At 43.3% G+C, this 12,080-nt stretch overlaps 2 protein-coding genes across 3 annotated transcripts in view; both read right to left on the bottom strand.

The window, feature by feature from the left end:
* The window catches only part of MYO7B (myosin VIIB), a 78,601-nt gene that overhangs the window by 56,173 nt on the left and 10,348 nt on the right, over positions 1-12,080 (bottom strand). For both annotated transcript variants that reach the window (XM_057745489.1, XM_057745490.1), the window contains exons 5-7: positions 5,959-6,080; positions 4,666-4,808; positions 29-142 (exon numbers count right to left, since the gene is read on the bottom strand). In XM_057745489.1, coding sequence (XP_057601472.1) covers positions 29-142; positions 4,666-4,808; positions 5,959-6,080 — 379 coding nt within the window. The remainder of the gene's footprint in view (positions 1-28; positions 143-4,665; positions 4,809-5,958; positions 6,081-12,080) is intronic.
* LOC130858653 (lys-63-specific deubiquitinase BRCC36-like) lies at positions 1,861-3,129 on the bottom strand. The gene has a single exon (XM_057745491.1). It carries the CDS (start codon positions 3,127-3,129, stop codon positions 2,251-2,253), a length of 879 nt encoding a protein of 292 aa, XP_057601474.1. The 3' UTR covers positions 1,861-2,250.

Genomic DNA, 12,080 nt, shown 5'->3' with positions numbered 1-12,080 from the left:
GGGCGGGGAGGGGCAGCGCGGGCCTCACCATGGTCAGGTAGCGGTACTCGGAGGGCGTCCCCAGGCACAGCAGCTTCTTCTCCTCGGCGCTCATCCCCATGAGCATGCTGTAGAAGATGTGGTAGTTCCGCTCCTCTGGGGCCTGGCGGGGAGAGAGTTCCAGGGAGCTTGTAAGCATCTCCCCTTGAGGCTGCGGGGCCTCAGGTCTGCCTCTTGTCCCCAGCCCTGTCCCGGCTTCCTTCTTTCTCAGCAGGTAGGGCTCTGGCATTGACCCGAGAGATGGCCCTGCCTGGTCGCTGTCCTCATCCAAGGCCAGCTCATTCTGACAGCTCTGTGCGAAAGGCCACCTTGCCCTTCGAATTCGTCACTCCCTGGGGCTTCCCTGCATCCTGAGTGCTCCTCGCAGCCCGGAGTCACAGGTGAGGCAGTGTGTCCAGATTCAGACCTGGGCTCTCTGACTCAGGACCGTGCACTCTGCAGTCTACTGTGAAGCCTTCCTAGTCACCTTGTGAGCCCCAGGGACCTGACATCCACAGGTTTACCTAGCTGGGCCTCTGCATTTTTTTTTCTCCTTATTTAATACTCACAACTTTTTATTTTGCAATAATTATAGATTAACAGGAAATGGCAAAAATAGTACAGGAAGTCCCATGTACCCTTCACCCAGTAGTTTTCCCCAGTGATAAGGTCTTACACATAACTATAGTATATCTTCAAAACCAATATATTGACAATGGTACAATACTGCTAATTAGACTATAGACCTTATTCAGTTTCACCAGATTTTACATGCATTCATTTGTAGGTGTGTGTAGGTCTGTGTAGTTTTAGCACAGATATAGATTCATGTAATCAACACCACAATCAAGATACAGAGCTGTTTCATCAACACAAAGGAATTCCTTGTGTTATTCCTTTAGAGTCAGGCATATCTCACACCTGCTCCAGTCCCTGTCCCTGGCAACCATTAATCTGTTCATCACTTCTATAATTTTGCCATTTCAAAGATGTTATACAAATGCAGTCATAGTACGTGACCTTTTAAGACTGGCTTTTTTCATTCATCATAATACTCTTGAGGTCCATCCAAGTTGTGTGTGTCAACAGTCTGTTCCTTTCCATTGCAGAGTAGTATTCCATGGTGTGGATGGTTGGCTTAACCACACATTCAACGGCAGGACATCTGGGTTGTTTCCAGTTTGGGGCTATTACAAATGAAACTGCTAAGAATGTCTGTGTAGCAGTTTCTGTGCCAAAACAGGTTGTCATTTCCCTGGGATAAATGTCCAGGAGAACAATTGCTGGGTAATAAAGTACATGTATGTTTAACTTTATTAGAAATTTCCAAGCTCTTTTTTTCAGAGTGACTTACCATTTTACATTCTGTTCAGCAATGCATGAGAGATCCAGTTTGTATGCTCAACAGCACCTGGTATTTCCACTATTTTTTCTTTAGCCATTCTGATAAGTATGTACTCACAATTCATTGTGGTTCTGATTTGCATTCCCTGATGACTGATGAAGTTCAGCATCTTTTCCTGTGCTTGCTTGCCAGCCATATACCCTCTTTAGTGCTATGTCTATTCATGTCTTCTGCTCATTTTCTAACTGGATTGTTTTTTACTCTTGACTTTATATATTTTAGATTGATCTAGATAAATGGCTTGCAAGTAATTTATCTTAATAATTTCCTCCTCTTAAATTTTTTGCAGAGCAAAAGTTTTTTTACTTTGATGAAGTCCAATATACAGTATCAACTTTTTCCTTTTACAATTGTGCTTTTGGGATGAAGGCCAAGAACTTATTGCCTAGCCCGAGATCCTAAAGATTTTTCTATGTTTTTTTTCCTAAAAGTTTTACAGTTTTACATCTTACATCTAAGTTCATGGTACATTTTCAGTTAATCTGTGTAGAAGGTGTGCAGTTTTGGTCAAAGTTCATTTTCTTTGCCAAGTGCACCAGCATCATTTGTTGAAAAGACTATCCTTCCTCTGTTGCATTGTTTTTGTACTTTTGTCAAAATTAACTGGGCATATACTACACTGGCTTGATTACTGTAGCTTTATAGTAAGTCTTGAAGTCAGGCAATGTGAGTCCTCCAAATTTTTCTTCTTCAAAATTGATTTAGCTTAATTTTATACCTGCATATTTTCATCCTTCCCCATTTTGTCTCCTGCTTTATTCTAGAGAAGAAAGTTCTTGCATAAGCTCTTCCTTTTCTTGTTGCAACTCCTGCAAATGCTGTTGGTTTTACTCCAGTCTGTCCTCCAACCACTGTAGTAGAGGCCCACTGACTGCTGACATCTGACTGCACAGATTCTTGGTAAACACTGAGCCATTATGGATCTTGGTTGCTGAGTCCAGATGTGTAAGGCTGTGGATCTGCCGGTACGCGTCCTGCTCCTCCTGGCATAGGATCTTGGGCAGCTCAACTGCCGACTCCAGGTACACTTTCCTGATGGCCACATGAGGCACAATATGAATTGGAATTTCAGCTCCCTCATACCTTTCCTCTTCCTTCTGGCCCTCAATGGAGATGTGCTGGCTGGAGCTCCAGAAGTCTCGTGGACCATGAGAGGACTCTGAGCTCTTTTGGGCCTGTATAGATGGAAAGCAAGTGTAGAGTACCCGTCTAGTCTTTGCATGTTTATCTTCTATGAAACAGGAAAATATAAGTCCTACAAAGCATTGATCCATCATCTGGTACATGGCTTGTGTACGAACATCGACATGTGAAGGCCAAACAGTTATATGGGGATGGGAATGATACCAGCCCACAACTCTCATGGGGCGACCAGTTAGTTCAGCCAACCTCTTTGCCTCTGTCGAGGCTGCAGACAGCTGCTCTGGAGAAATTTCCACTCGATCCTTCCTCTTATCGGAACGTTGCAAGATGATGACAGAATGAATGTGAACAATTCTGACGATGTGAACCTTTTCAGCAACTGTGTGCATTTCAGTTCCAGTATATGTAAATTTGGGGTCACTCCTTGGGTCATCATTCAATTCCCCGATGCACAGCCCCATCACCTCCTCCTTCTCTGTGCTCAGAGCCTGGTTAAGACAAACTAGGAAAGCATCCGACTCCAGATGAACCGCCTGCACCGCCTGCACCACTTGTAGCGCCATCTTGGTCTGGCCCTGCTCCCGTCTGCCTCGGGCCCGCTCGGGCCTGGCCAACCAGCTGGGCCTCTGCATTTTTAAACATTATTTATGAACGCATCCCCAGCGTGAAATTCAAACAATTCCAAGTATAGAATGTTAACCTCAATGACCTCTTCTTCCTCCTCAGAACCATCCGATGGTCTGTGTTCCTTTCTAGACATCACTAGTGCATTTACTTAGAGTAAATAAGAAGCTTATTTTTATTTTTTAGGCAAGAACATACTTATTGTTCTTCAGCTTCCTCTTTTTTCCATCTAAACAGGTCTCTTAGCTGTCTGTCTACACTAACAGAGAGACAGACACACCTCCTCATCCTTTTAACCTGCCCAGCATACCACAGTATAGATATGCCAAAAATTTCTAATCTTATCATGGACAGGTCTTGTCTCTGATCTGCTTTAGAAGTCTCCTCTCCATTCTGGGGTACCTCCTTGAGGAACAAATTCTATGAATTCGCCAACCACCATGTGAAGAGTTATAAGCTTCTGGAAAGGGCAAACTTTGGAGTCTGAGAGACTCTACCTTCTACTAGTTTTGGAACCCTGGATAAGTAACTTAACTTACCTGGACTCAGTTTCTTCACCTATACAATGGGGAGAAAGAGACCTGTCTCTCATGGTTGTTGCAAAGATCCAATGAGATAATGTGGGGGAAACACCTGGCACAAGGTGGGGGTCACTAAAGGTGAGCTTCCTTCTTCAGCTTGCTCAGGTGTCTGTCTGTCCTCACGCATAGCCCCAGCCCCTTTGGTGGCACGTCCCCATTCTGAACCTTCCTGTGTGAGAGTGTGTGTGTGTATGTGTGCACACGTGCGCACATACACACACACACGTTAGGGGTTATACCGTCATATGAGAGAGCACCCTACCCCCAACAAAGCTGTGTTAACTCTGCTGATGTGGCTGCCACACTGTGGGGCCCTTGTCACCTAGGACTGCCTACTTGATTTGTAGAGCCCAGTGCAAAATGAAAGTTTGGGGCTTCTTGCTAAAAAGTTATTAAGAATTTCAAGATGGCAACAGCAGAGCATCAAACTGAGGAGGGGCCTTTGCCCCAGGTGATGACAGAGCGCACATGCCACCCCATTTCCTGACCAGGTGGTCTTTTGGACAGTGTCATCTAGGTTCTCCTGCCATGGCCACCAACACTGAAGATACATCCACCCCCAGCCGGGGACTGGCATGGCATCAAAATTAATTCTAGTAGAGGTGTAAAGAGTAGTAAGCACCAAAGGATGACGACACTAATATAGACGGAAAGTTCAAAACATAAAATCCTTGAATAAATCATTTCCTTGAATATTGGGGAGAGACCATCATTATCCAGTTCTAAGGTCCTTGGCCCATCTTGGGCCAGGGTTCAATGGCAGCAAGCTATGGCCTACGGGGGCCTGGGGAGAAGGGAAGGAGGGGTGAGAGTGATGGAAGGGACCCCTCTTAATTTGCATCCTGGCGTGGGGGGAGGTTCCTGCAGGACCAGTGCAGCAGGCAGAGGCCTTACCTGCCGGCAGACCCGGGATTTCTCCAGGAGAAATTGCTCGATGCGTGCCCCCTCGATCACCCCACTGGGGTTGAAGTAGATGTCAATGTACTTCCCAAAGCGGCTTGAGTTGTCGTTTCGGATCGTCTTGGCATTTCCAAAGGCTGAGAGGGCCAGCGGATGATGTCCATGATGGGAGCAGAGAAGAGAAAATTTACTCTTAGCGGGGTCCTCTGAGAAGGCTTCTCAGAGGAGGTGGCCAAGCCCAGAACTGAAGGATGAGTAGGATGTCACTAGACAGTGGTGGCAGTCAAGGGTTTGCTAAGAGGAAGGCAAAGTGCAGCTAAAGGTTTGAAGGTCAGAGAGCATGGGATGGTCTTCCAGGGAGGGAAATTTGGCTGGACCAAAGGATACAGGAGGAAAGCAGTGGAAGATGGATAGAACTGTTAGCAGGTGGGGCCAAGTAGCTCAGAGCCTTGAATGCCAAACTAAGAAGTTTGGGATTAGTCCCACAGGTGATGGGGGAGGCAGGAAACCTCCTGAGGGAGTGTGCTGGCAGATTTGCATTTTAGAAAGATTGCTCAGGCTGTAGGGTGGAAGCTGGGTTAGAGCAAGCTCACAGGGAGAGTAGCAAGAGCTGGCACAGGCCAGGGTGTAGGTAAGGTTAGACTAGGTGTCATTTTGGTTACTGCATGATCCAAAGTGCATTCCATAGAGCTGCTTCTGCAAGCTTTTATGATGTGACCGCATTAAGAAAGATCCTTTGCACACACATCCTCACCTGCACACTTAGTTGAAAAAACAGAGGATCTGCCTACTTTTATTAGCATAATGCATTTGGGATCCTTCCATGTATCAATAATCCACCCCCAGCATTTCCCAAATTGATTTCATCTTGGAGCCCCTTTTATTTTTTTATTTTATTTGTTATTTTTTTGGCAGCACTGTGCAGCATGTGGGATCTTAGTTCCCCGACCAGGGGTCAGACCTGCGCCCCTTGCAATGAAAGCACAGTCTTAACTATTGGACCATCAGGGAAATCCCTTGGAGCCCTTTTAAAAAGGAATACTTGTTAAGATCCTGTGGAAAACACACCTGTGAACAAGCCTACAAGGTTATCAGTCTTTCTTTTCTGTGCTTCCTGGTAGTCCCCACACTACCATCCACCGCATCCTTGTCTTTCATGTCCTGAGGAATCCTGAGATGTCACAAAGTGTACGGCTTATCCTGTCCTTCCCCACGGGCAGCCCCTGGCAGGAAGGTGCCAGCCTACAGGGCCTGGAAAGAAGGTTGGTCCCCTGGGTGACTGCTTACCTTCCAGGATGGGGTTGGCTTCCAGGACCTGCTGCTCAATCCACGAATGCTGGCCACTGATGGTGGCCAGGAACTGCAGAATGAGCTTGGTGGTCTCTGTTTTCCCTGCTCCAGACTCGCCGCTGCAAAGAGGGCATGCAGGAACATCAGTCAATAGAACAACTACTTTTCAACACCTCTCAACTCTCCTGCAAATCCATGACAGGCCCGCTTTCTGGGCCAGTCTGAACAAGGATGCTCTTTCCCTGTGCAGAAGTCGCACCGTGTTCGCCCTGATGTCCACTGCCTACTTTGTGTTAGTTATTAGTGTGTTCATGTTTTCTATGAACTGTGGCTATGCAGGCATGGTCGTATCTGGTTCCATTCCAGGGTCACTGGCACAGTGTTCAGTCACCACAGATGAATGACTAAGACCAGGTGATGCAATTCCCTGATGTAACATTCTTTCCGTGAACAGTGAGGTCATGCTGGCCAGAGGGAAACTGCATCAGGCTTTTGGGAAAGCAATCTGGTATAGGTATCAAAACCCTTCAGAATTATCCTGCTTTTAGTCTAAGGAGAGAATCCTAAAATCAGAGAAAGCCTTTTCAACAAAGCTTCCTGCTCACTAAAGCACTGTTTATTTATCATTGCAACTGTGGAACATGGGAAGCAACAAAAATAGGGGAAATTAGTTATGGTCCATCCAGTGAGAGAACATTGTGCAGCCACTTAATGCAGGTCTGCACAGAGCCTGCAGTAGCATGAGTGATGCTTACTAATTAAGTGAAGTGACACATGTAGGTACTATTCAGTAAAATTTTAATCAAGTGGCTGGAGGAAGCTTTTTCTTCCAAACATGTCTAGCAGTTTTTTCCCCTGAGAATATTTTTCTGAAATTTTTTAAAATTTTCATAGTGAATGTATATATTAATTTCAAATGGCAAAATATGAAAACCAGTTTTTAAAATTACTCAGGGCAGTGGGGTTGCCAAGATGGCGATATAGAAGGACCCTGAGCTCACCTCCTGCCATGGGCACACCAAAATTACAGCTATTTACAGAGGAATTACTGATGACAAAAACTGGAAGACTAGCAGAAAAGAAATTCTTTAACTAAATACATAAAGAAGGAACCACAGCACAGGGAAGTGCTCAATATTCTGTTACAACCTATTTGAGAAAAGAATCTGAAAAAGAATGAATATATGTATATGTATAACTGAATCACTTTGCTGTCCACCTGACACTAACACAACATTATAAGTCAACTATACTCCAATAAAGTTAAAAACAACAATCAAAACAAAACAAAACAAAATTTGTTTTATTGTCGCAGGACTAAATATTAAATGGCATTATGGTTTTTGGTTGTTGTTGTTTTGGCCGCACTGCATGGCATGTGAGATCTTAGTTCCCTGACCAGGGATCAAACCCGTGTCCCCTACAGTGGAACACGGAGTCTGAACACCAAACCGCCAGGGAAGTTCCACATTATGTTTAAAGAATAAAATATATTTAACTCATAGTTAAATGACCTCAACTCAAAAAACAAACAAAAAACTCCCCCAAAACAACAAAAAAAGAAGAAACCAGAGGGGCAGAGATGCAGTATAGTCAAGACCCTTACCCCCAGGTAGGTGACCCACAGATGGGAGCATAATTACAGTTACGGGGGTGCTCCCGAGGAGTGAGGGGTCTGAGCTCCACACTGGTCTCCTGAACCAGGAAGACAAGTCCTCACAACATTTGGCTTTGAAGGCCAGTGGGACCTACTTTCAGAAGAGCCAGAGGGCTGTGGGAAATAGAGACTCCACTCCTAAGGGGCACGCACAAAATCTCACACACGCCGGGACCCAGGGCAGAAGCAGTCATTTGAAAGGAGCCTGGGTCAGACTTGCCTGCCGATCTTAGAGAGTCTCCTGGAGGCAGGAGGTGACTGCAGCTCACCCTGGGCACGTAGACACTGGCAGAGTCATTTCTGGGAGCTTGTTGACCACATGGACACTGGGCTGGCAAGTGCTGTTGTGGAATCCTCCCTCCAGCTTCTTGGCACTGGGCCCAGCCCTGCCAACCAGGCTATTGGCACCAGTACTGGGACACCTCAGGCCAAGCAACTGCAGGGCCAGGACACAGCCCCACCTACCACCTGGCTGGCTGCCTTAAGACCCCCAGAGCACGCAGCTGCCCCAGGACCTGGGTCTGTCCACCAGAGGACCCAGAACCGAGCCTCACCCACCAGTGAGCCCCAGGCCCCCCAGGCCCAGCCCCCACCCACCATCAGGCCAACATCAACCTTGGAAACCTCTGGGCCCTGCCTGCCAGCAGGTGGACACCAGCTCTGAGACACCTTAGGAACCCAGTTCTGTCTACCATGAGCCAGCACATAACCCCAGGACACCTCAAGATCCAGCCCCACTCACCAAGGCCAGATTTGGGACACCCCACACCCTGCAGCTAGCCACATCAGGAGCTGGCCCCACCAGTCAGCAGGCCAATACTGGATCTGGGACTCCCAGGCCCACAACCACCCATTCCAGGATGCTGCCCTGCTCACTGCTAGCCCTAGGATTCCCTAGGGTCCTGCAGCCAGCAGCCTCGTGACCTAGCCTCACCCACCAGCTGCCAGCAGCCTTCACATGAGTCAGGGCCTGGCATCAAACTGGACTGGGGCCAGCCATGCCTATCAGACCACCCTCAGTAGTCAGCCCACCACAATAGAAGGATCCATGCAGCCCACAAAGGGGGCACCCCTGGAGTATTTGCCTCTGGTGCCCAGAGGGTAGTACACTGCTGGAATGCACAGGACCTCTCCTACATAAGGCACATCTCCAAAGTCAGGAATTGTAACCAACCTACCAAATACATAGAAAAAAAAAACAGTAAATTAGGCAAGATGAGTCAACAGAGGAATATGTTCCAAATGAAGAAACAAGATAAAACTCCAGAGGAACTAAGTGAAGTAGAGATGAGCAATCTGCCTGAGAAAGAGTTCAAGGTAATGATTGTAAAGATGCTCAAAGGACTCAGAAGAATGGATGAACACAGAAAGAATCTTAACACAGGGTCAGAAGATAGAGAGAAGAACCAAACAGATCTGAAGAATACAATACCTGAAATAAAAAAAATACACTAGAAGGAAACAGCAGTAGATCAGATGATACAGAGAAATGGATCAGTGAGCTGGAAGACAGAGCAGTGGAAATCATTGATGCTCAACAGAAAAAAGCATGAAAGAAAATAGGACGGTTTAAGAGACCTCTGGAACAACATCAAACATACTAACATTCAGATTATAAGGGTCCCAGAAGGAGAAGAGAGAGAGAAAGGGGCAGAGAACATATTTGAAGGCATAATAGCTGAAAATGTCCCTAACCTGGGAAAGGAAAGAGACATTCAGGTCCAGAAGCACAGAGAGTTCCAACCAGTGAGGACCGCACCAAGATACATTGTAGTTAAAATGGCAAAAATTAATATAGAAAATATTAAAAGCAGCAAGGGAAAAGCAACAAGTAACATACAAGGGAATTCTTATAAGGTTCTCAGATGACTTTTCAGCAGAAACTCTGAAGGCCAGAAGGGAGTGGCACGATATATTTAAAGTGATGAAAAGGAAAACCTACAACAAAAAATACTCTACCCAGCAAGGCTCTCATTCAGATTTGATGGAGAGACCAAAAGCTTTACAGACAAGCAAAAAGAAAAGGAATTCTGAACCACCAAACCAGATTTAAAACAAATGTTAAAAGGACTTCTCTAAGTGAAAAAGAAAAGGCCACTACTAGAAACATGAAAATTATGAAAGGAAAAAATCTCATTGGTAAAGGTAAATATACAGTAAATGTAATAAATCAACCACATATAAAGCTAGCAGGAGAGTTAAAAGGCAAAAGGAATAAGATCACCTAAATCCGCAATAAGTAGTTAAGGGATATGCAAAACAAAATGATATAAAATATGATGTGAAAAATAGTGGGCATAAATAGGGGGAGTAAAAATGCAGGGTTATTAAAATACATTTTAAAGTAAGAGATCAGCAACTTAAAATAATCATATCTACCTATCTATCATCTATCTACCTACCTATCTATCTTTCCACACACACATATGCATAGCCGTATATAAGCCTCAAGGTAATCACAAACCAAAAATCTATCATAGATACACACACAGAAAAAATAAAGGAATCCAAACATAGTATTAATGATAGTCATCAAATCACAAGGGAAGAGAACAAAAGAAGAAAGGAACAAAACAACCCAAAGACAATTAGCAAAATGACAATAAGTACATGTCTATCAATAATTACTTTAAATGTAAATGGATTAAATGATATATATATATACAGTGGAATATTATTCAGCCATAAAAAAGAATGAAATCTTGCCATTTGCTACAACATGAATGGACCTAGAGGGTATTATGCTAAGTGAAATAAGACAGACAGAGAAAGACAAATTACTGTGTGATTTCTGCTGAAATCTAAAAAACACAACAAATGAACAAACAGAACAAAACATAAACAGAGTGACAGATACAGAGGACAAGTAAGTGGTTGCCTGAGGGGAGCAGGGAGGAGAGACATAGGTGAGAGAGATTAAGAGGTACAAATTTCCGGTTGCAAAATGAATGAGTCACAGGTATGAAATGCACAGTGTGGGAAATACAGTCAATAACTAAATAATATCTTTCTGGTCACCTATTGTAACTAGACTTGTGGTGATCATTTTGAAGTGTATAGAAAAAAAATCACTAGGTTGTGTAACAGGAACTAATGTAGTGTTGTAGGTCAATTAAACTTCAAAAACAAACATACAAACAAAATCACAGAAAAAGAATCAGATCTGTGGTTACCCAAGGCAAGGGGTGCGGGGAGGGGGAACTGGATGAAGGCAGTCAAAAGGTGCAAACTTCCAGTTATGACATAAATGACTTCTAGGGATGTAATATACAGCATGATAAATGTAATTAACACTGCTGAACATTACATATGAAAGTTAAGAGAATGAGTCCTAAGAGTTCTCATCACAAGAAAAAAGCTTTTTTCCTGTTTCTTTACTTTTGTATCTATATGAGATGATGGATGTTCACTAAATTTATTGTGATAATCATTCCATGACGTATGTAAATCAAATCATTATGCTGTACACCTTAAACTTATACAGTGCTGTATGTCAATTATCTCTCAATAAAACTGGAAGAAAAAAAGCATTAATATATACCATAAAATACTGATCAGAAAAAATAGCCAAAACACACACCATGCACATGCAGAGTTTGGGAAAAACAAATATATCAGAAAAGATACCCAAAATATTACTACAAAATATACCTAGGTAAAAAAGCATAATAGAAAAAATAGAACATGACATAATAAATCATTCCTAGGATATTAATATCACAAATTTGTATGCACCTAATAACACAGCTTCTAAATATACAAAGCCAACTCTGTGGAAACTAAAAGGAGATTTTAACATATTTCTATCAGAAATCTAGAGATCAAGCATATAAAAAATCTTTAATGAGCTTAAACTAATAATTATTTACAGACTATTGAGCTAACAGAGAACATATAAATGTTTTGGAGATCACATAAAATATTTACACATTTCACGAAGTAGTAGGTCTGGAAAAGAAGTCAGCATATTCCTGAGTCAATAACGTATAGAACATATTAATCACAATGCAATTAAATTAGAAATCAACAACTGAAAGATGAAAATACTTTTATGCTTAGAAATTAAAGGTGCTCTTCTAAAAGGCAATGAATTAAAGAGGAAACCATAATAAAACTACACGTTTTAAACTTTAACAATAAAATAATTATTTATCAGTCCATCAATATAAAGATGAAAATTACCTAGGGTGTTTAATTAAGTTAAAAGTATACTTGCGTTTGGCACATAGCACACACTCAGGATGGCAATTACTAACATTACTGTTATTGTAAAGGCTTACATGTTACTTTTTATGAATGATTTTTAATTATAGAAAATGTCAAATTATAGAAACTGTGGAGGCAGAATGGTGCAACATGTTGCTAATAAAAGTATGGCCCACAGGCTAGCAGCGCCTGCCGCCTGGTTGGAAATGCAGACTCCCAGGCTCCCCCAGCTCAGCTCACCCAGAATCTGTGTTTT

Source organism: Hippopotamus amphibius, chromosome 8, assembly GCF_030028045.1.
Source record: "Hippopotamus amphibius kiboko isolate mHipAmp2 chromosome 8, mHipAmp2.hap2, whole genome shotgun sequence".
NCBI lineage: Eukaryota > Metazoa > Chordata > Mammalia > Artiodactyla > Hippopotamidae > Hippopotamus > Hippopotamus amphibius.
Note: the sequence above shows the minus strand (reverse complement) of the source record. Positions and strands in the feature narration are given on the sequence as shown.

Bases quoted from the DNA above. Each gene is read 5' to 3' on its own strand.
- LOC130858653 (XM_057745491.1), bottom strand. From the start codon at position 3,129: ATGGCGCTACAAGTGGTGCAGGCGGTGCAGGCGGTTCATCTGGAGTCG.